This window comes from Adiantum capillus-veneris, chromosome 2 (assembly GCF_014529385.1).
Source record: "Adiantum capillus-veneris isolate H3 chromosome 2, ASM1452938v2, whole genome shotgun sequence".
In the NCBI taxonomy this organism is placed as follows: Eukaryota; Viridiplantae; Streptophyta; class Polypodiopsida; order Polypodiales; family Pteridaceae; genus Adiantum; species Adiantum capillus-veneris.
The window spans coordinates 118,928,315-118,948,575 of NC_140932.1; the positions used below are offsets into that span (position 1 = coordinate 118,928,315).

General features: G+C 41.8%; 2 protein-coding genes across 2 annotated transcripts; both read left to right on the forward strand.

The window, feature by feature from the left end:
* Positions 1-5,400: 5,400 nt before the first annotated feature.
* SLD5 (DNA replication protein-like protein) lies at positions 5,401-7,213 on the forward strand. The gene is made up of 6 exons (XM_086528975.1): positions 5,401-5,653; positions 6,244-6,366; positions 6,444-6,526; positions 6,633-6,742; positions 6,831-6,906; positions 6,978-7,213. Exons 1-6 carry the CDS (start codon positions 5,450-5,452, stop codon positions 7,075-7,077), a joined length of 696 nt encoding a protein of 231 aa, XP_086385101.1. The 5' UTR covers positions 5,401-5,449; the 3' UTR covers positions 7,078-7,213.
* Positions 7,214-14,109: 6,896 nt separating this feature from the next.
* LOC147463470 (uncharacterized) lies at positions 14,110-15,427 on the forward strand. Its single transcript, XM_086528981.1, has 2 exons — positions 14,110-15,123; positions 15,263-15,427. The coding sequence occupies exons 1-2, from the start codon at positions 14,207-14,209 to the stop codon at positions 15,276-15,278; spliced, it is 933 nt and encodes a 310-aa protein (XP_086385107.1). The 5' UTR covers positions 14,110-14,206; the 3' UTR covers positions 15,279-15,427.
* The last annotated feature ends 4,834 nt before the right edge of the window (positions 15,428-20,261 follow it).

Here is a 20,261-nt window from a genome sequence, read left to right on the forward strand (position 1 = left end):
TTCATTTGTTTCCTCTCTTCCCTTTTGGAGTGACGAGGAGAAGGACTATGGGTTGACCGTTTCCTCTTGAGAGGAGTTGGCAATTGTTTAGTCTACGTAGAGCCACATCTTCGGAGGAACTTAGGGATTCCTCCTCTCATATGGGAGAGAGTCTTCTTTTGGGGGTCTCATCAACATGCCTCCTAAGCTCTCTCTCCTCTCGGAGAGGAAAGGAAATCCCATAAGCATGAAGTTGTTGAGTAACTTCGGCTTGCAAAGTGGGGTTGCCCATAGCTTGTTGCAACCTAGTAACAAGATAATCAACAAACATGGGAGCATCATCACTAGCACCTTCATGTGAAAAATCAAAGTTATCAATGTTCATTCTACTCTCTTGGATATTGTCAGCCATGTTAACGAAATTTGTGTGTTTACTTAGTGTATTCTTTGGCAATTCAAAACCTTAGTTGCTACTCCTCTTAACCTTTGAAAATCAGTACTTAAGCATCTACACCCACGGCTCGAATTGGTTAATTTTAGAGAGTAGTGGAGTGGGTCCTTTCGGACTTCTTATGGCTCAATAATGGTAAAGCCGTAGGCAAGTCTTAAAAGACTCCATTATTAAGACCAAAGCTCCTAAGGTGTGCATTATATCCCACATAGTGGGCTCAACAAAACCAATATTAGATCCTAGTCCCACTTACCCTAATATGATTAATAAAATCAACCATTAATAGGCTACTTAAGGACCTCTCTTCTTAAGCAAGAAAAAAAACCAAATGCTCTAATACCAATGTAATGGGAATGGCCTATGAACTTTTAGAGTTAAAGAAGTTAGGAAATTAGAAAAAGCACTTTTGTGAGATTACTTTGTGAGCATAGCGGGTGAACTTAATTGATGGTAGCAACATAAACATGGTTCTTAGTTAACTTGGCATGAACAATACTTTTGCGAGAGAGAGAGAGAGAGAGAGAGAGAGAGAGAGTTTAGAGAACATGACAATAGTTGAGGACTGGATTTATGTGGAGTCGGTCCCCCCTCGAGTAAGCATTTGTATTATAGTTTCTCCCATCAAGAGAGACTTGGTACAATACAATCTTTGTGTTCCTTGTGATCTAGGTGATGCAATGAAGCTGGAAATTTTCATGCATCACGAGCATAACATAAAATTTGTAGAAAGCATTAACTATCCCAAGCCTCAGTCCCGAGGCCTCAAACACCTTCGAAAGCGGAGAGAGCTAGTGGGGAGTGAGGGAGAGAGCTAGTGGGGAGTGAGGGTAGGGAGAGTTTGACATGTGTTCATGTGCCCTTTGAGAAAGGGGGTGGCCTTTGGGTGCGTGGGAGGTTAAGTCAAAGATTCCCCTAACTTTGGGACTTTTCTCCTCCTTTGCAGGGTCTCTTTTTTCACTCAAGCACCTTACCCCCCATGCATGGGAAGCTTCTCAAGCACCTTCCTCATCAAGCATGACAAGCACCTTAGTCATCAAGCACGACAAGCACCTCAAGCATCGTAGTCATCAAGCACGACAAGCACCTCAAGAACCATGATCATCAAGCACGACAAGCACCTCAAGCATCTTAGTCAGCGAGCACGACAAGCACCTCAAGCTTAGGTTGGGTTTCCACCTCAAGCTCAGTCCTAGCTTGCCTAAGGTCAAAGGACTTTTAACACTAACCATTGGATGTCTTTAATGAAACTAGCCCTAAGGTCTTTTAAGATCCATTAGCTAGCCTTGCTCTTTGACATACTATCTCTCATTTGGACCCCTTTACCATTGGCCCCGTGTTGAGGTAGGTCCGTAAGCACATGTCTATATTCCAACCCTTGTTCCTGTTTATTATCCCACATTAAATGATCAGTTTAATATGAGAAAATCATTTGGGTTGGTTAGATATTAGATTTTATGACAATGGCTCACGGGAATATCGAAGCCGCTTCCTAGACTCCTCTTGCTTGTTGCTCCAAGCTTTTCAGACACAACAAGGTTGTGATACCATGACAAGAGATAGAGAAGGAGAGATCTTGAGCTCTTGCAAGCGCGCGCGCACACACACACACACACACACACAAAGATGGAGGCAAAAGATTGTACTTCTTATTCGTCACTAACTCAAGGTAAGAGGTCTACAAAACACAAGGGAAAAATACAACATTAAAGGGGAACTAGTACAACGATCTAGTATGAACTGCTAGTGAGTGAGGTAAGTAGATAAGCGTGCCATCACTCCGATAGGTAGACCATCTTGATGTAATATGGTTGTAGTATCACTGGCGAAGATATGTGTATCCACCAAGGCGTGAGATTGATAACGACTATCGGTGGTAGTCATCCGGGAGTCGTACATGTTGAGCTTGACATCTCAACAATGGAGGGAGATTGATTTCTAAACCCCTTAGGCTTTATTGCTAGAGTAAAATGTGGACAAAGCTTATTAATGGATTGCTACCCACCATACAATCCACAACACTATGTGTCATGGGGTCATAAATGAACCTCAGGCGATAGGATCTACGGCATGGGTTGATAGATGCAGACGGTGTAAAAAAATTCAAAGGCGTTGATCGATACACCTATGGTTGGGGATTTGAACCCACCACCTTGGCAATAACAACTTGGTGAGCTAACCACACAAGAGTGTGCAATTTGTTGAAACCTATGCATATTCACAACTTTATAAACTTGGTTCCTATTTGCTCCCCCCATGTCCTATTTACTTCACTGAAACCTATGAGAATTCACAACTTTATAAACTTGGTTCCTATTTACTTCCCCCATGTCCTTGTTTACTTTTTGAGTCCGTGTTTAGTTTTTGGCATCTGACGTCCTCACATGTCTCTGTGTTTGTGCCCGGCCATCTCTACTGTCGATCTCACACACCGATCTAGCTTCATTTAATACACCATATGATATAGTGCAGAGGCCATGCAAACATTGTTCGACTGATGATGATATAATCAATTGTCATTTATTGTCTGGCCTCCGCACTATTTCACATGGGCATGTTCAAATGAGATCAACAGTGGGAATCATTTGGGCCGTCGGATGTAGTTTTGTAAAGTCGGATTGCGGAGAAAAATCAGAGCGAAAAAATAAATGCAGTTGTCATGCACCTTGTGCCTCAAACCCACGACCTCCTCCATGGGATGCATGTACCATGCCCACATGCATTCACATAAATATTGTGGTATTACAATGCATTACATTGTAAGTGAGGGCCGATTTGTAAAATCAAGATAATTTTGTAAATGCGGGGCACTCGGTCGCATGGCCTACAATGCACACAATTTATGATTTCCACCTCCATCTTTGATCCCATTTGAACATGCCCCATCATATAATTGAGTCTTTCCTTTAGGCCCCTATCACAATGGGACAGGTTGCCACACAGCTTTTCCCAAGGTGGCCATGCAAATCACATTGGGTTATTTAGAAAAGAATGTCCACCTCTACCAGCAAATTGGCTTTAGCCAAGTGGTGAGGCGTCCGCGTTTTCGACTCACAGGTAGAGCTCAAACCCTTCGATCTTCATTCATGCGCACACTTTTTGTAGTGGACCGCTTCCATGGAAAGTTGGCCGGTCTCACTTGCCCACTCTTCAGACCAATGCTCGTGGCCACCTTTTCCCTTTTTCATGGCGAATGGAACACTGCCATCTCAGCATGGTCTTGCTCACCCCATTCCAGTGTGACAGGGGCCTTAGGCCAGGTTCACAATGGGCGGCGACAACAAACAGGCACTTGCAGACAGCCAATCGCAGGGGCGCACGTCGGATGACGCGTTCAGATAGCGGGGTGGAAACAGTGAACGAGGGGTGCCAAGCGCATGGAAGTAAAAGAGGGTTTTTCTTCCGATTCCCTTCCCCCCCCCCCCCCCCAAAGGACTTCCACCCTCCACGTGGACTGCCGTGTCAGAGACTCACCTTCGTGGACTCCATTCCAACACTAACGTTAAGCTAAAATAAAAGTTCAGTACCCAAAAAAAACAAGTGAAAGGGTCACGATGGATTTCTAAAACAATAAGAAGTGATAAAATCATTAAGTTGCGTTTAACTAGAGTTATATAAGGTGAAGCAATGTTCAAGAATGTCTCTCTCTCTTTTATTAAGCGATAGAGTGTCATCTTTGCAAAGAAGCAAACCAAAAATACCAGCAAAATTTTTGAAATTTTGTAAGATTTTTGAACCAAGTTTTGACATCATTGCAGCGGTTTTTCTTCTTTTTTACTATGGTTTGCTCATTAGTGTGTGTGTGTGTGTATAGGTAGATAAATAAATAAATTTAGATATATAATAAAAAGAATTCATTAACATATATTATATTTTTACTTATTTGTATTGTGTGTGTGTGTGGGTATATATATGTGTGTGTGTGTATGTGTGTATATGTACGTATACAACTTACTAGAATTATGAAAGGTGAAGCAGCCAGAAGTTTCATTTTATCATTCTAAAAGAATAGAATGAAAGAGAAGTCAAGCCATGTGAGGAAGTGAAATGAAAGGTGAAATAAAAATATCCATTTAATACTTTAAAACCAAAATAAAGCATGCCTGATCCAACACTTCTCTAAGACTTCTTTTAGATAAAATATTGACGATATTTTGAGATTTTTTAAAATTAGAGGGCTATGTTGGGAATTTTCACAAATTAGAGAGATATTTTGGTAATTTTCTCAAGGTTTATTGGTACAATTGATAAATGCTGCTTCCTTTCACTATTTGTTCCACCACCACCCAATGTTCACAATAGACGGCGAAAAAAAATAGAGTCACTTTTTGTTCCACCCTCTTTGTGAACAAGTGGGTGACGGAAGTGTGCATTTTTCAACTCTTCCACCCGAAAAAGCACCTTCTGAAGTGTTTCTTCTACGTCCCCAATGTGAACCCAGTCTTAGCTTGCACCCGAATCGGGAGTTTTTCGTTTGGGTTCGTCTGGATTGTGAACTCATCAAAGTCCAGAGGCAACCCACGTGACTAAAAGAGCACGGGGTCTTCAATGAAAGTCCCGTCATGGGATCGACGGTGGGCGTGGCGCACGCGAATCTCGACAAAGATCGATATCCAACAAACAAACGCAAGTCAATGTCCTCCTAACGGTACACCACCTCGACCATGACAGCATGATGAGCTAATCATGCATGCACGTGTATTTTGATGTCATGAAGAAGAGAAATAAACTATATAACTTAAACTTCTACCAAAAAAAGTAAACTAAAACAGAGGAAAAAGTAAACTTGAACACGTCCGTTTAAAATCGGACGGTCAAGCTTACCTTGTATTTTGGTAGCTGCTCGCCATGGATGGGGGTCTTCATTGAAAACCACGTGTTCTTTAGAGTCAACCACACTTAGAGAGAGAGAGAGAGAGAGCCGAGAAACTGTCGTTTGTCTTTCGCTCGCTACAGTTTGTGTTTCGCGCGCGCGGGAGAGAGGGAGAGGGGGAGGGAGGGAGGGAGGGGCGCTTTGCCACGATGGGGGAAGATGGGAGGGGAGCAGGGAGCTCATTTGGGACCCAAGATACCGATTTCGAGTGGAGCCAGGGTCATAGAGCTGCTCAGGCCAGCAGCGATGTGGAGATATTTCGGCGTGTCTGGCGCAATGAGAAAGCAGCGCCTGAGATCCTCCCCTACGACCATCTCTTACTCCAGCGCATTCGTGAACAGATACTCCTCATGGTACTCTCATCGGTTTTGATTCCCTTGTCTGTGTTGTAAGCTCTCCGTTCGTGGCCAAGAATGTGTTTAGGATATGTTTCCCTTCCTTTTGTATCATCATCCATATGGAACTCAAGGGAAACACAAAGAGGATGCTTATGGCTGTTGAAGCTTGAAGGATCAGGCTGTCCTTAGAAAGGAAAGGAGCACAGGGTGGAGTTGAACTAGACTTTCATGCCGAAAAATTGGAATTAAGAATGTATATGGCGTCTTGTTGAGCGATCTGTTTTAGCACAGAAGGTGAACATGCTTGGGATGCTAACCCATTGGTCCACTCTGTAGGTCATCAGTGTTCATGCCTTGAGTTGAGCCCCTTGTTTGTCTGTGCTAAGAGTGTGGTTTTTCAAGGGCTCAAAATATGCGAGCCATCTACATTTTTATGCAGCAAGTTGCTCATACGCCACCTTGTTCCTGAACCTTTCATGCTATTGATGGTGTTGCATAGTGGTGCACCTTGCTTTCTGACATATGTCCTGCTGAATAATAGTCGTCAATTGTCTATGTATATATTCTATGGTTAATTTTGAATATTGGGCTTTTAAAAATGGCAGGAAGACACCCTTTCCACATTCACAGGAGCCGCATCAGATGAGCTTACATTATCAATGTACCGTATGGACATTGATCGCACCATGTTTCTCCTCAGAGCTTATCTTCGAATTCGTCTTCTCAAGGTGACCATCTTCATATGTTTTAGCATTTTACAATGTGAGCGCTAAACTTCTTGATAGATTAATGTGGGTGGATTTAGATTGAACAATTTGCGATGCACATTTTGAGGACGGAGGAGCTTTGGGAAAGGCTTTCACAGCAGGAGCAAGATTATGCTCAAAGGTATTATAGTACTCTTCTGTGTGCAGTGTTGAAGAAGACGACATCAATAGCATATCATGTGATGGCAAATCATTTTGAGCTGATGCTGATTGAGGTGAATTGCTAGGTACATAGATATATTGCAGAAACATATGGAGCAGACGGTATTGAGCAAGCTACCTTTTGGCTACCAGTCCATGCTTCGACAAGCTACATCCAGTGAAGAAGATGACATGAGTATCCTACGTGCACGCAACTGTAAACCAAACTTTTTATCCTATTCTTTCATCCACTTTCTTGTGCGTTCACCTTAATAGAGATAAAGTTCCGGAGCCCACATTGGACACTTTTGTGTTTTGCAAAAGCAAAGAACCCATTGGCTCCTTGCAACTTGATGACAGGTAATTTTATGATACTTGATGCCTTTATCCACCTTGAAGCAGAGAACCTCACTCCTTGATTTTGGGTGCAGGGGTGAGGAAGTGGTGGATATGCTTACCGATGATCTCTATATACTACGTTATAGGCCTGTCAAAAGGCTGCTTGAAACAGACAGGATTGAGCTTGTTTAAAGCTCTTTTATAAATAGTGGGGATCAAGTTCTCAGGGAGCTTGCTAGTCTGTCGATATGGCTACGTACACACAGACATATACATTATAGCTTCGATTGACATTAATGCAAATGTTTCGCGTTCTCTTTCACTAGAATGCATTGGCATTGTTTGGGATATGTCGTCAATGGATCAACTTCTTGGCCACATCTCCAGTGAAGTTTGTAAGCACAGCGTAAGGAAAGTGACCAGTTAGGAATTTTGTGTATCTGTAAGCATCATAAGGTCCTGTTCTTCCCCTCTTTGTTCTGCAAGTGTCAAAATGCTGACTGCAATTTTAATTGTCTTGAGCTAATTTGTTCATGCATAATGTCATGAGATTAGCTCAAGCTTCGCCAATAGTTCTTGTCATGCGCTTTGTGCGGCTGGTGAGATCTTGGACTTAAGAAAATGTGTTTTGGAGCTGTAGCACTCCGTCAGATTGTGTGAAACATGGGTCCTTATCACCCATTAATTTGCTTTTATGTACTTTGCAAGTGCCCTTGTTCATGGATCACGAATCCTGTGGCTTGGTGATTCAAGTTCCTCGAGCAATGTGCTTCCAAATTGGATGTGGGATGGAATAGCTTATGCTAGCAGTTTGTCCAGGTATGGAACTTCAAATGGGTTAATTTAGTTATATTACCTTCGCGCACAATCACCAGATCTGACATACATCTTCGAGGACGAACTCCCAATGCCTATTGAATCAAATGCTTCAAACATGTGCAAAGCCAAAAATTGTGCTCCAGCTTGATCAACTGAACATTAGCTTTACAATAATGGCTACGAGAGAGCAAAGCTCTAGTTGGTTAATCAACTGTAATTCATGAGCTAGATGTGTATCCATATAGTTGGGACGAATGAGTCTTCCCATCTATATGTCTGCTTTATCTAGTAAATGTGCAGTGCAGATGTGGGTTTCTGAAATCTTACATATTCTATGGCGGTCCACCATACGGATTAGGGGTTAACAAATCTCACATGAAACTACTGCTCTGACATAGAAAGGACCATTAAAATATGAGATTCGAAGTAAGAGCTCCGACATAGAAAGGACCATTAGTATATTAGTATTTCCATGAATATTAGTATATCTATCCACCAATCTGGTGACCCCAAGAATCTAAATTCTGTTGGAGCCCAGTGCTGCAGGTCTTCAATGCTAACAGAGTGAGAATGGTGGTTCGGTCACTGGCCACTTTATGGAGTTTCTATTTTGCATGGATCACATGCTTACAATTACTGAGAGGAATTACCAAGCTCTTGCATAGCTGGAACTGCAAGTACTTTGGAATTATATCATCCCAATTGGCTCTAGTGTGGTGGATGGGTTATCCCGGAAGTTTCCCTGTTGCGTAGCTAGTCCTCTGTTCAAGACTCATTGCACAGAGAGAGAGAGAGAGAGAGAGAGAGAGAGAGAGAGGCAGAAGAGAGTTTAAATGTAGGAAACTATCCCAAGAGACCTTAAAGATCTAGCCGACGAGGAGTTGAGAGAGCAGCAGCAGAAAAGAAGTTTTAACATGGGAGGACCAATCCAAAGAGCCCTCTAAGATCTTCCCTCCATCGGATTGTGCATTGGTCATAGAGCTCAGTTAGTCACTGCTAAATGGGTATATTGGATTGCTTGCACTTGTCATGTCCTTTGCAACTTGCAACCATGCTGTGTGCATAAGGTGTTTCATCATTTCTTAAGGTGGAAAAGACTCCAAGAGCATGAGGTATATGCTCTACTTGTTCTATTGCATGTGTGCTTGTCTCTATCCAAAGGACATGAGTTATGAGGTCCTCAGCTATAATTAACCCGGGTGTGGTTAGGTGGGATCAAGGGCTTTGCATCAATCTTGGGTGTAGACATGAATTTGGCGTTGTAAATCTTGTCAAGGCAATGTAGTCTCTGGACCCGATCTTGCTAGTATCCGAGATTACTTTGCGTGAGATCTACGGTTCACATTCATCCAACTATAGATTCCAACTGCTTATGCCATTGGAAGACATAGCCGTGGCTCTCATTATGTGTTGCAAGGCATTTTTGGTGGAGATTTGGTTGTGGGTAAAGGGGGTATTTTGGGCATGCATCTTGATTCCTAACCACTGTACTCACACAATCCTCGTGATAGATGTGTGCTGATTTAAAGTGGCTTGGCCAAGTCAAGAGATAGATCTATGACTTGGCCACTATTTGGCACGGAGGTCCTTCAAAGGAGGATCTATGGTTCCAAATAGGTATCATGGTTCACAAGGCAATCTTGTTGTTAGGTCAATTGGTGAACTTGGCCACTCTACTAGTTCACCAACTATCCAATGGCCGATATTACCTAGTGATCTGTGACATTTAACCACAATCATAGATCTGCCCTCAACCACCTTGTGCCCTCTCCTTCATAGAATGTTTTTAACCTATTGGTCAACACTGAAGTCCAAGGACTAGGCTACCTGTGTATGTTCAATGTTGCCTACATAGCAAACACCAAACATGTATGATAGACATAGAGCCGGGTCCCCCTATGCTCTTAAAGTATTTGTGAGATTAAAACTTTTAGCACAAGAAAATTTAGAAATTTTCTCATGTACGAAAATGGAGTCTTTTTCAGTGTTTTTCATACAATGCATAACATTATGAGCTTTTGTTCGAGAGGCATCACATACCTAGCTAGGTACGATTGGGGGCAAGGGACCGTCGGCCCGGTGGGAGGTACGATTGGGGGCAGGGGACTGCCACAACCACCCCCCCACCCCCCCCCCCCCCCCCTCCCTCCCCCCCCCACCCGGGCCGGCGGTCCCTGCCCCCAATCGTACCTAGCTAGGTATGCGATGCCTCCCCCACAAAAGCTCATGATGTTGAGGTAAGTCACAATGTTGGAATTATTGTGAGAATTTGTTCAAAACTTTTTGTATATGTGTCATGCCAAGGGCAATGTGCGGTGGTCAGGGACCAGGCCCAAGGGGTCGGTTGCAAGTGTGGATAAGGAATATGAGGCCCAAGGGGGCTATTTAATGGGAGGTTCATTCCGGGCAGTCCCACCAGTGGCATTATATTGGTATCAGAGCTAATTTTAGACAAGGGCAGGCGTGGTCCTCGCATACTTTTGCATGTGCATGAAAAGGGAGCCGTGGAAGTGACCCCTTGACAGGTGGGAGGAAGACGATGGGAGGCACTGTGTGCAGGGCCTCTTGAGGTGGCTAGTCGACCGGCTCCAAACCACTTGTGGTAAGGCTTGATGGGAGTGCGAGGCGAAGCTGATTGGAACTCGTTCCTGTGGACGGGCACAGTCGAGCAACACATCGACGCCCTTTTCCATTTCTCTTTCTCGGCGGCTCTGCTGTGAACACCATCGCCAAGCTTGACGACAGTTTTATACTACATTTCCCTAAGGCCTTTGGCCTTGGGCAAATTACTTAAGATAGGGTGCATGCCCACCCCGGCATACACCCCATACAATCAAAACACAACCCCGGCATACACAATACGGCAAGGTTGTGCATCTTGGCACATCTAATAACCGCCATTGAAGTTGCACAGCTTTGGCAAACCGAGTTTTGGCAAATATTTGGCGGATCGTCTTCTTCTAGCATTGCTATTTGGCAAGGGTTCGATTTTCATGGACAAGCAAGAGTCTTGCCATTACTGATTTTTTGGGTATTATTTTTGCACTCTATATCTTCAGAGTGCAGATCACGTTGAGTTTTTGAAAGACTTAAACCCCTAAAGGATTCTCTCTACTAAGGTGTATAGATAGAGTAAGCATTTCAAACAACATGACTGTTCACAAAAACCCAAGATTATGGATTTTTTTTTGTCTAGAGCAGATCCAATGGTGAATACGATTTAAACTTGAGTGGATCTTTTCTTTTATCTATAGCACTAAGAGTGTCTATCTGCATAGAGTTTTAGGGTAAGACCAATCTTGTGATTACTCAATCACTTCTTAAAGTGTTGTTGGTCAATTCTTGGACCCATCACACTTGCACTTTCCAGGAAAGAAGTCCACAGACTGCCAAGGGGTATTGGCCAAATTTCAACTTCCACATGAATGTAATACCGCGGGCAAACCCAGAGGAGGTCACGGACATAGGCAAAGGACCGGTTGCTAGTTGAGCAGTTTTACTGTAAAAAATAACCCAGGGATTTGCCAATGTTGATTTTCACCAAGGGGTCTAGATTGCACAAGCAACACCTAAGGTTACATGTGCAATACTACTTGCATTTCACTAATTTTCAATTAGTGTTCTTAGGCCTTTGCAGGCAAAAAATTTGGGCAAGTGCTCTTCACTCCAGATAAGTGACCACTATGTTTAACCTACAGGTACGCATCTGTTTTGGTTTTGTTTCTTTTGGTTTGTTTTTCTACATAGAATGTATAAACTATGTTTGCTCTTTCAAGAAATGACAAGGTCATGTAAGAGCCAAGCATTTTGGGCTGTGGTGTCCAAAATCAGTTTCTACATTATGTAGTTAAAGACCCACTTGTAGGGTTTTATTTGGCACATGTTGTCACATGGGATGCAACATGGTCTACGAACTCAAGGAGTTCGGTTTAGTCAGTGTGGAACAAGGCTAATGAGGGTCCCTCTCACTCCCGTCGTAGAGTGTTTGCAGTTACCTCCACACACAAGTACATCTTGTACTTCAAGGATGTCCTTTTTTTAAAACATATTTATATGAGACATATTCCACATGTGAAGAATATGAGTCTCTGGGATTGACATTGGCGCTCACTATATGTGTCATGACAAAGTCCTTATGTGATGGTCAAATCTGTTTTCTAGACCATTTTCAACACGACGTATCAGGAGCAATTTCGGTGACAAAAAATTGTCGGATACTTAGAATGACTTGTTAAGGTACAAGTGCAGCTAAACAACATTACAGATGGTTGTTTAAACATATAACGAGGTTATGAGTTGTTAATGAAAAGGTTTCATTGTTTGTATTTAGAAGTGATTAATGTTTCACCTTCTATTATGGTCCAAACATTTCAACAAGGCTTGCAACTGATTGCAGCAGAAAGTATTTAGTTTCTTTTTGGAACTATTTACATTCCTTTTTAATGTGTGCTAGGAGCATCACATTCGTCATAAGTATTGGCAAAGATGATCATGGATATACAGGTTCAGATCTGTTTTGTGCTAAATGCATATACAATAGGTGTTACGGGCCCTAGTGTTTAGCAAAGGCTGATTTGGAGAAGCATGCATATTCATCACATTAGTTGCTTATGAAGCATTTTGCACTCTATGTGCAATATCACTATGAGATTAATTTTGAGTCTACCAATTACCAATAGAGATCATGGCTTGGTTTGGGTGCTTGTGGATTTTTCATGTTAACCAAGATGGTTATTCAGGACATTGTTGTTTGCTCAGCAATATTGTATGATATGGTGATCCCCGTTTACCATTCATCTGGGAAGACTGTCTGTAAACCATAGGAGAAAACACCTCAGTATTGGTCATTATCCAAGGAGGATAGACAGATTGCAAAGTTTAATTTTGTGCTAAAGGATACGCGCTCTGCGTACGCACCAAGCAATCCAATTAGTAAGCATTTACTGTTCTACTTGGAGTTTGCTTATCATAAGCTAAAGCATGTTTGCGACTAAGTTTAGTCCCTTTATGTATAATTCGGGTTCTCAACCTATAACACTAGTTATGGTGGGGTTGTTTACTGATACGAGAAGATACCAAGTCATGGACTTAAACCTGGCTGATGAGTTACACACGTACAACAAGTTACTTTCAAGGAAAGTAAAAAGAGGTACTCTTTTCGGGTACATCTTAGTTGTGATAACACAAGTTACTTTCAAGGAAAGAGAAAAGAGGTACTCTTTCGAGTACATCTTAGTTGTGATACCTCACTTAACATACTTAAGTGAGTTTTAAATGGAGTTTACATATTATATTATCTATGCGACGGTTACACCAAGACGGTTGCAACGCGACAACAATATCGAGATGTTATTCTTGGTTTCATTGAACCTTCTACTGAACCGTGTTCCGGTCAAGCAAACAGTTGGATCCCTACAGGATGCCACTGTGGAAACCATTAGTATATTATCACTCTTGTTTTCGAGGATGAAAACGCTTCTCCAAGGGGGGAGTAATATCATGCCAAGGGCAATGCCCGATGGTCAAGGACCAGGCCCAATGGGCCAACTGCAAGTGTGGATAGGGAATGAGGTCCAAGGGGTCTATTTAATGGGATGTTGGGAGGTTCATTCCGGGCAGTCCCACCAGGGACATTATAGTAGGTTTTTAAGAGTTAGTCACACTAAAGTTGTGGCAAGAAATGACATGTTAAGTTTATTTCTATTTAAGAAGACATGGGTGGTAACGAGTCGAAGAACGAGGAATAACTTTTTCTAAACATGAGAGAAGCCACAAAGTGGGTTAGCTTGAAACAAGGAGAAGAACGATGAATTGATTTTTATTGGTTGTGACTTCTTAATACAAAGCAAAAGCCATGTATTTGTAGCATTACTATCATCATGGAACCTGTTCCTTCATTTTGTAAAAGTTTTTAGGAGTTTTTACTTAATACTATTAATTTTCTTAAAGCATAGTGGAGACTTGGCTCTCAGTGAAACCCCCCCTTCCCTGTCCAAGTTGCTCTTATTGTTCGAGTTTACTCCCTCGACATATTCTATGGACCGTGTGGTGAATAATCTGAAAGCGAGGCCAAAAAAGTAGAAGAGGTCCTGAACGGCTCCCGAAAAAAACCTAGGTTTAGTGTAAACCCACCTACAAATTTTGAGATCTACCTCTAAATTATATATTTGAAGGTGAGAAAACCTACAAAATTTCTAAAAAAAATAGTGTAATTACCTTCAAATTTAGTCAAGTAACCTCTATTGTTTTTTATATGTAGGTTTGCCAAGTTTTTGCAAAAAAGTTTTTTCGAGCACTGGTCCCGAATTGAGAAAATTGATTCGTTGTCTCGTGAAGTTTAGTTGGCCGTTACAAGAATGTGCGACCACGATCAAACCATAGTGTTACCACTGATAATGAGGAGGACATCAATGGCATCCTCACAGCTATCAAGCAGATTTCAGATTTGCTACTCAATTCCATTCAACCTCTGCAGCAAATGATTGAGAACCAGCAATGAGAGATGTCAGATTTGCTGTTCGTGAAAAGAGGGGGCAATGGCGTCCTCCAATACTGCGTCCCTCAAGGCTATGAATGGGCCATCACCGACTCACACCGGCGCCCCCGTACTTCGCTCGCTCCCAAACATCCCCTTGGCAAGCCCTCCCCTCAAACACAGGAAAAAAACGCACAGAAAAAGTGGTCTCTTGGTCCCTGGCAGCGTGTCAAGCTTCGCCCCGCTGCAACCCCATGCCAGCGAAACCCTCTTCCCGTGCGCAAGCTTCAGGCAGATGCTCCCTTTTGCAGCATCTGCGCCCGCGCTGTAAATTCTGGCCCCTGCAACGTGAAGGTAGAGTGTAAAACCCATGCATACACCCCATCATCACTAGCCCAGCCGAAGCAGAAATTAGAACTCAGTTCAAGACAGAAAGCAATAATAAAAGCACGGTCCGCAGTGGTTCTGCCAGTAGTTGCTTTTTCCAAGAATGGTGAATGGGTCCCTCAGTCATTGGGTAGAAAAGCCCATGCAAGGCTCACTCCATGTTGCACTGGAGGATGGTCCAAGCGGTCTGTTTCGATGCTATTTGGCACACCGGCCACAACTGCGACAGGTCATCTTTCTCAAGTGGAAGATGGTATTGATGGCAAGGAGATGGAGCATTTGTCACTCGACAGACCTCTCTTGCACTCTTCAGCATTGCTTCTACATGAGCTGCATGCTGCCAAGGAGCAGGTGAAGAATGCGCACACATCGCTGCAAAGAGCGTCGGCATTGTTGGAGCAATATTGCCATCAACAAGGATCAGACAAAAAGGATTCTTATTCCATCAGAGGCATAAATGCGCACTCTGAAGGAGCAGAAGCACAATCCCGTGCGGCGGTTAGGCAGCATGCAGATGGTCGCTTTTCGGTTCGTTCTTCATCATGCTGCAGTGCAAGGTAACCCAATAAGCAAATGAACACAAGGAGTCTACCAATCTTCTTATTGCTTGTTGAAGTACAGCCCTTGCATCTATCTGTTCAATTTGAGCTATCCAAATTGCTTGTGTTTCATAGCCTATTTTCTTCATTTTTCCAGGAAGAAGAAGACATAACAACCTCAATGTTACATGGAATCCCCGGCGAAGGAATGATCCCGAGCTCCAAACACAAGCAATTTTTCAGGTGTTAAAGGTTATCATACTTCCTTCCAACTGCAAGCATAAGTGCTTGGCAGCAGCAAGTGTTTGACATTGTTGTGGCATCTGTACAGCCTATATTTATATCCAGGGAAAAACATTTATGGACAATAGGTTTGTTTAATTTTGATGTATAAAAACTGCATCTGCTGTCAAAAAACAAAACCCAAAACACTAACATTACCTACTAGACATAGAGTTTTGTCATTCTCTTAATTACACAAGGCGGCGGCGGTGAGCAAAATTGCAATCCCTAATGTAAAACCTGAGACCTTCCCTCTTGCATTAACTGCAAAGTGCATGGATGCTCAGAGAAAATGGGGATTCAAATTCAGGTGAAGTAGTCCGAGAATGAGAGGTGAGTTGGATGGAGGCAATAGTGCGGATCACACTCAAATAGATGGGCTTGAGCATGTAAGGGTGGGTGTGAATCGAGGGGATCGGACAAGGAGATGGTTTTGTTGCTCAGGGCAACATATCTACTGGTAGAGCATGTTCTTTGTCAAAAATCTAACTAGAACAAAAGGGACTCTTTTGTTGAATAGTTGTGTTTGCTTTGCTAGGGTAGTGGTCATGCAAGGCCTAGGCTTAGTTCTTTTGGCTTATGTCAAATAACTAAGCCTCTCTTTTTACAACTAAGCCTTTTTCTGCATAGTTGCAAAACTAGTTTAAAAACCAAGGTTTTTGGTGTTTTGTGTGTGGTCACATGTAGATGAAGAATACCAACATGACTATGTCACACAAGGTGAAGAATCTTGTGGGCATTCTAAAACAAGAGCAACTCACATGGCTCATTGAATACTGGAGGAACCCTTAGCAAGCTTAAAATACATACACAAAAGAATGTATGTCTATCTTCCTTCTCCTCTAAGACATGTTTTAACATGCCAAAAAAGTGAAAACTAAGCCCCGCGTGACCATACTCTGGTCTCTTCAACATCCACCTGTATCAATGGTCTATAGCACTCCATGTGTACAAAATATCAAGCATCCATCTCCCACATTCAAATTCGTTCTATTGAACCTTTTTCATGTTGTGGCTAGTCAAATAAAAAATTTGATGAGCAAAATCCATGGTGGATCCACTTCTTACATGGAAAAATAAAAAATATTTTTGAATTTTGTCATAGCTTCGACGTTCAAGGAGAGACGGGTATACACTTCTTAGAGGGGTTCCACATAGGCTTAGGGTGGTAAGAGCAAGGTAGAAAGGCTTTTTGTACTAAGGGAAAATCCATCTCTACAAAAATTGGATTATAAGTTAAAAAATCAAACCTTTGATGGTGTTTTGGTTATCTTTGAGTCAAATCTTTATAAGTGCACTCTACTATATGACTAAGGAAAGAATTTCCATTATCTTTTGTTCAAAGAAGAAACAAAATTATTTTCAGGAGCTCATTTGAAAAAAAACAAAAGAAACTACATGTAGACACATGTCAAATGCAGTGATAGTTGTGTGGCTTCATCAAAGCACCTATAACCGTTTATACATGTCCTATAGCGAGGCCACAAATGGGGATCCATGTATTTTTTAGCAAGAAATTGATATACCTTCCAAGGTAGGAATAAATTCCTTCTTTGTGAAAAAAAATCTTTGACAGTAAACAAGTGATATATAGTTCTATATACTCTCTGAGCTCTCGATATAAAAATAGAGAGTGTTCTTGGTAGTGGCAATTTGTTTTTTTCTTGTTGTTGTTTTTCGAAGGGGGGCAGGGGCTTCCTGATGGCAAAGTTGCAACCTATAGAGAGGGTTTAGCTATAATAGTTTTATGTTGGTAATAACTTCAACACCATTAGAGCAACAAGCATTTATTTGATCTTCACAAGCCCTAAATGGACTATGATCTTATATCCACACCTATAGAGACGGCTTGGCAATAACAATTCCTTATTGCTAATAATTTCAACAGCATTAGAGCAACAATCATTTATTTGATCTTCACTTTAGGTCCTAAATGGACTATGATTGTGTATCTACACCCATACTGAACAAAAGTGATAGAGTGTGTAATGTTCTATCCACCCACAGGTGGAAAATTTCCAATTGACTCGCCCCTCAAACTCAACATATTGATGAAAGTATCTCTCCAAATTGACTTTTTGAGTAGATTTAACAAGAATCATAAACACAACATATAGATAAATTGTTGCAGATAGATTATCGTCATTCAAAGATTAATAGATAATGAAGACACTAAAGATAAACAAGCCAAAAAGCAACCTTCAACAACCTTCAACGAGATGAGAACTCAAAAAGGCCATTGAGTGCGAGTAAAATAGTAACTTCTACTGTCCCCAAAGAGTTGGTATAATGGTAAGGCTTTGGCCTCTCAACCTACGGGTTGTGGGTTCAAATTCCCCGCTGGGTCACACTCTAGAGGGACACCTTGTGCTCACCTGGTGTTCATGTTGCTAGGGCTCTTGCCTTTGGACACTTGAGTGCATCCTCCTCCTAGGGTGGTCACCCGAGGAGGAGGTTCCTAGCTGGTTGCTACGAGTTCACTCCGTCGTTCCCAGCACGTGGTGCATAAATAAGGCAATTGCACTTAAAGAGAAACATGAGGCATCCAAATATTGGATAGAACGTTTGGAAAATTCATTAGAACCCAATAAGGCAATGCCATGGTCTCAAAGAATTAAATTGCAAGACAAGCTTGCCATGTTTTACTAGTAATGACAAGGCCAGAGAGTCAATAGGTTGAAGCTAGACATGTGTGAATGCTTTGAGACCATGAACACAAAAAATGGGCAACATATGCTTGATATAGCGAATCTAACCATTATTTTGTACATATTAGACTTCACATACAACATACAACTTTTTGCTTTATTTTATTACAATTTCACTCATATTTTGTGGGTTTTGCAATAATAAAAAAACATACAACTTTCACAAAACCACACTCAATTTTTTTTGACTTTTTACTATTTTGGCCTAGAGCTGGCAAAGGGAAAAAAGCCTCCCGTGCCAACAAGCTAGCAGGGCCAAGAAGCAAGTTTCTTATTGTTCGTAGGGGCATGAAGCAAGTTTCCCACTGGGGAGAGTAAGAAGTCTTTTCATGCCATGTCATCTATTCCATGTCCCACTCTCAATCCATAAGTTGTATGCAAACACCTATGGAACTTGTAGAATGCTCCAAACTGAGTCCAAAGTAATGACAATAACAAGGTCATATTTTTAAATGTTCCAATCATGCATTTTAATATTATGCCCTCAACGACCAAGAAAAGTTTAAGGAAAACTTGCTCTTCTATAATCAAGAATTATAAGTGTGTAACTCAAACGACCCAAATGCTCGCAAGATGTTGCAGAGTTACCATTTCTATAGAGATGATCAAAGACTCTGCTTGGAAGTCAAAATTGCCCCCTAATAAGCTCCACAAAAAGACATTACAAGAAGTACAAATCAACTTTTCTCACAAAGATATAATGCTCCACCATTGGAATAGAAAGTTGTCAAACTTGAATGTGTTATCGTGAGTGTGTGAAGTCGTGGGTTGTTTTTAGGCGAGTATTTTTTAACGAAGACTTTTTTACCCAAGGCGAGCTATCTTGAGCTGTGTTGCACCTTTTGTGTGTGAACACCCTCTGCTTGTGGAAGCGTATGTTGTGTAAACCACATGTGTGGCTTGTTTGACAAGTCTAATCATCAATCCTAGTTGGTGTTACCTATGACATCACCCTTTATGTTTGCCCTAGATGCCTAGCATAAGGATATGATAAAAGCTCATTTGTACATACATTGTCAAGTTAATAGACAAATTCTCTATTTTGCTGTTATGAATAGGATTCTTAATTATCTACCCTAATCACTACACTTGGTATAAGAGTTGTAATGTGATTAGCATTTCCTAATCTCTCTCTCTCTCTCTCTCATGTTTGGTTAAATCAATGTCGATTGATGTTTCGTTTCATTAAAAAAGCTGTTAAATTTGTCACTGATTAGAAAGCGAAGACGACTCGCTGTCTTGTCTTATTCTCAGAGACAAGAATGCTCCCAAATGGGTAACTGTGCTTTCAACTCAAGTTCCATTTCTTAACACAACAAAGCTTTTACCATTTGTTCGTATAAAAAGGCATAATGCTCCACTATCCCATTGAAAAAGGATTTCGCAATCATTTACATACTTAGATGCAAACTAAGTAATAGTAATTCCTGTTATTCCTTAGGCTCGAATCACAAAGCTTCTTAAGAACTAAGGGAATGCTATAAATCTATTTAAATAGCTTTGCTTCTTGCCCTAGAAGTCGCTTTGAAAATGTCACTTAGGTATTTTTTAATAAAGGAAACAAAATCCACTAAATGAACAACTACTAATATTTCCTCCCTCCCTCCCTCTCTCTCTCTCTCTCTCTCTCTCACTCACTCAGCAAACCCTAACCCTAACTCTCCCACAATCCCCTCGTGGGCAAGGGGCAGCCTTGCGGGGGGCATTAAGCCCAGAATATGCCCCATCCTCAGTAAGATACAACCCACAACCCCTCAACATACAACCCACAGCCTTTGCTTGAGTTTTGCCATCTGTTGGTCTGCACAACAACATCCCACACCTTGTCTTTGCAAGTCCCGACCCCACGCTTGAGCCTCACAGTCGATAGATAGGTCTGCAAAAAAGAAAGGGCAGGTCTGCTGAAAACGGAGCTTTGCCTTCTGCAGGTTTGTGCTCAACCGAAAACAACACACGCTCGTGCTCAGGGCTCTGTTCAGAGATTCAAAAGCGGCTGTCTATTACTCTCGCCAATGTCGATCGCAAGTAATAACCTAGTGTGGTATGTTGCATTGTAATTTGTAAGCCCTTTTTTAGTGCATCACAAGGTAGCTCATGAGTATAGGTTGCCAGGAGAACAATTGTCACCAGGTAGTGTAGCTTATGTTATTTGACTAATATTCATGA

Coding starts and splice junctions, on each gene's coding strand:
- SLD5 (XM_086528975.1), top strand. CDS start 5,450: ATGGGGGAAGATGGGAGGGGAGCAGGGAGCTCATTTGGGACCCAAGAT. Junction 6,743..6,830: donor CAGTGAAGAAGATGACATGA/GTATCCTACGTG, acceptor ATAGAGATAAAG/TTCCGGAGCCCACATTGGAC. Junction 6,907..6,977: donor TCCTTGCAACTTGATGACAG/GTAATTTTATGA, acceptor TTTTGGGTGCAG/GGGTGAGGAAGTGGTGGATA.
- LOC147463470 (XM_086528981.1), top strand. CDS start 14,207: ATGTCAGATTTGCTGTTCGTGAAAAGAGGGGGCAATGGCGTCCTCCAA.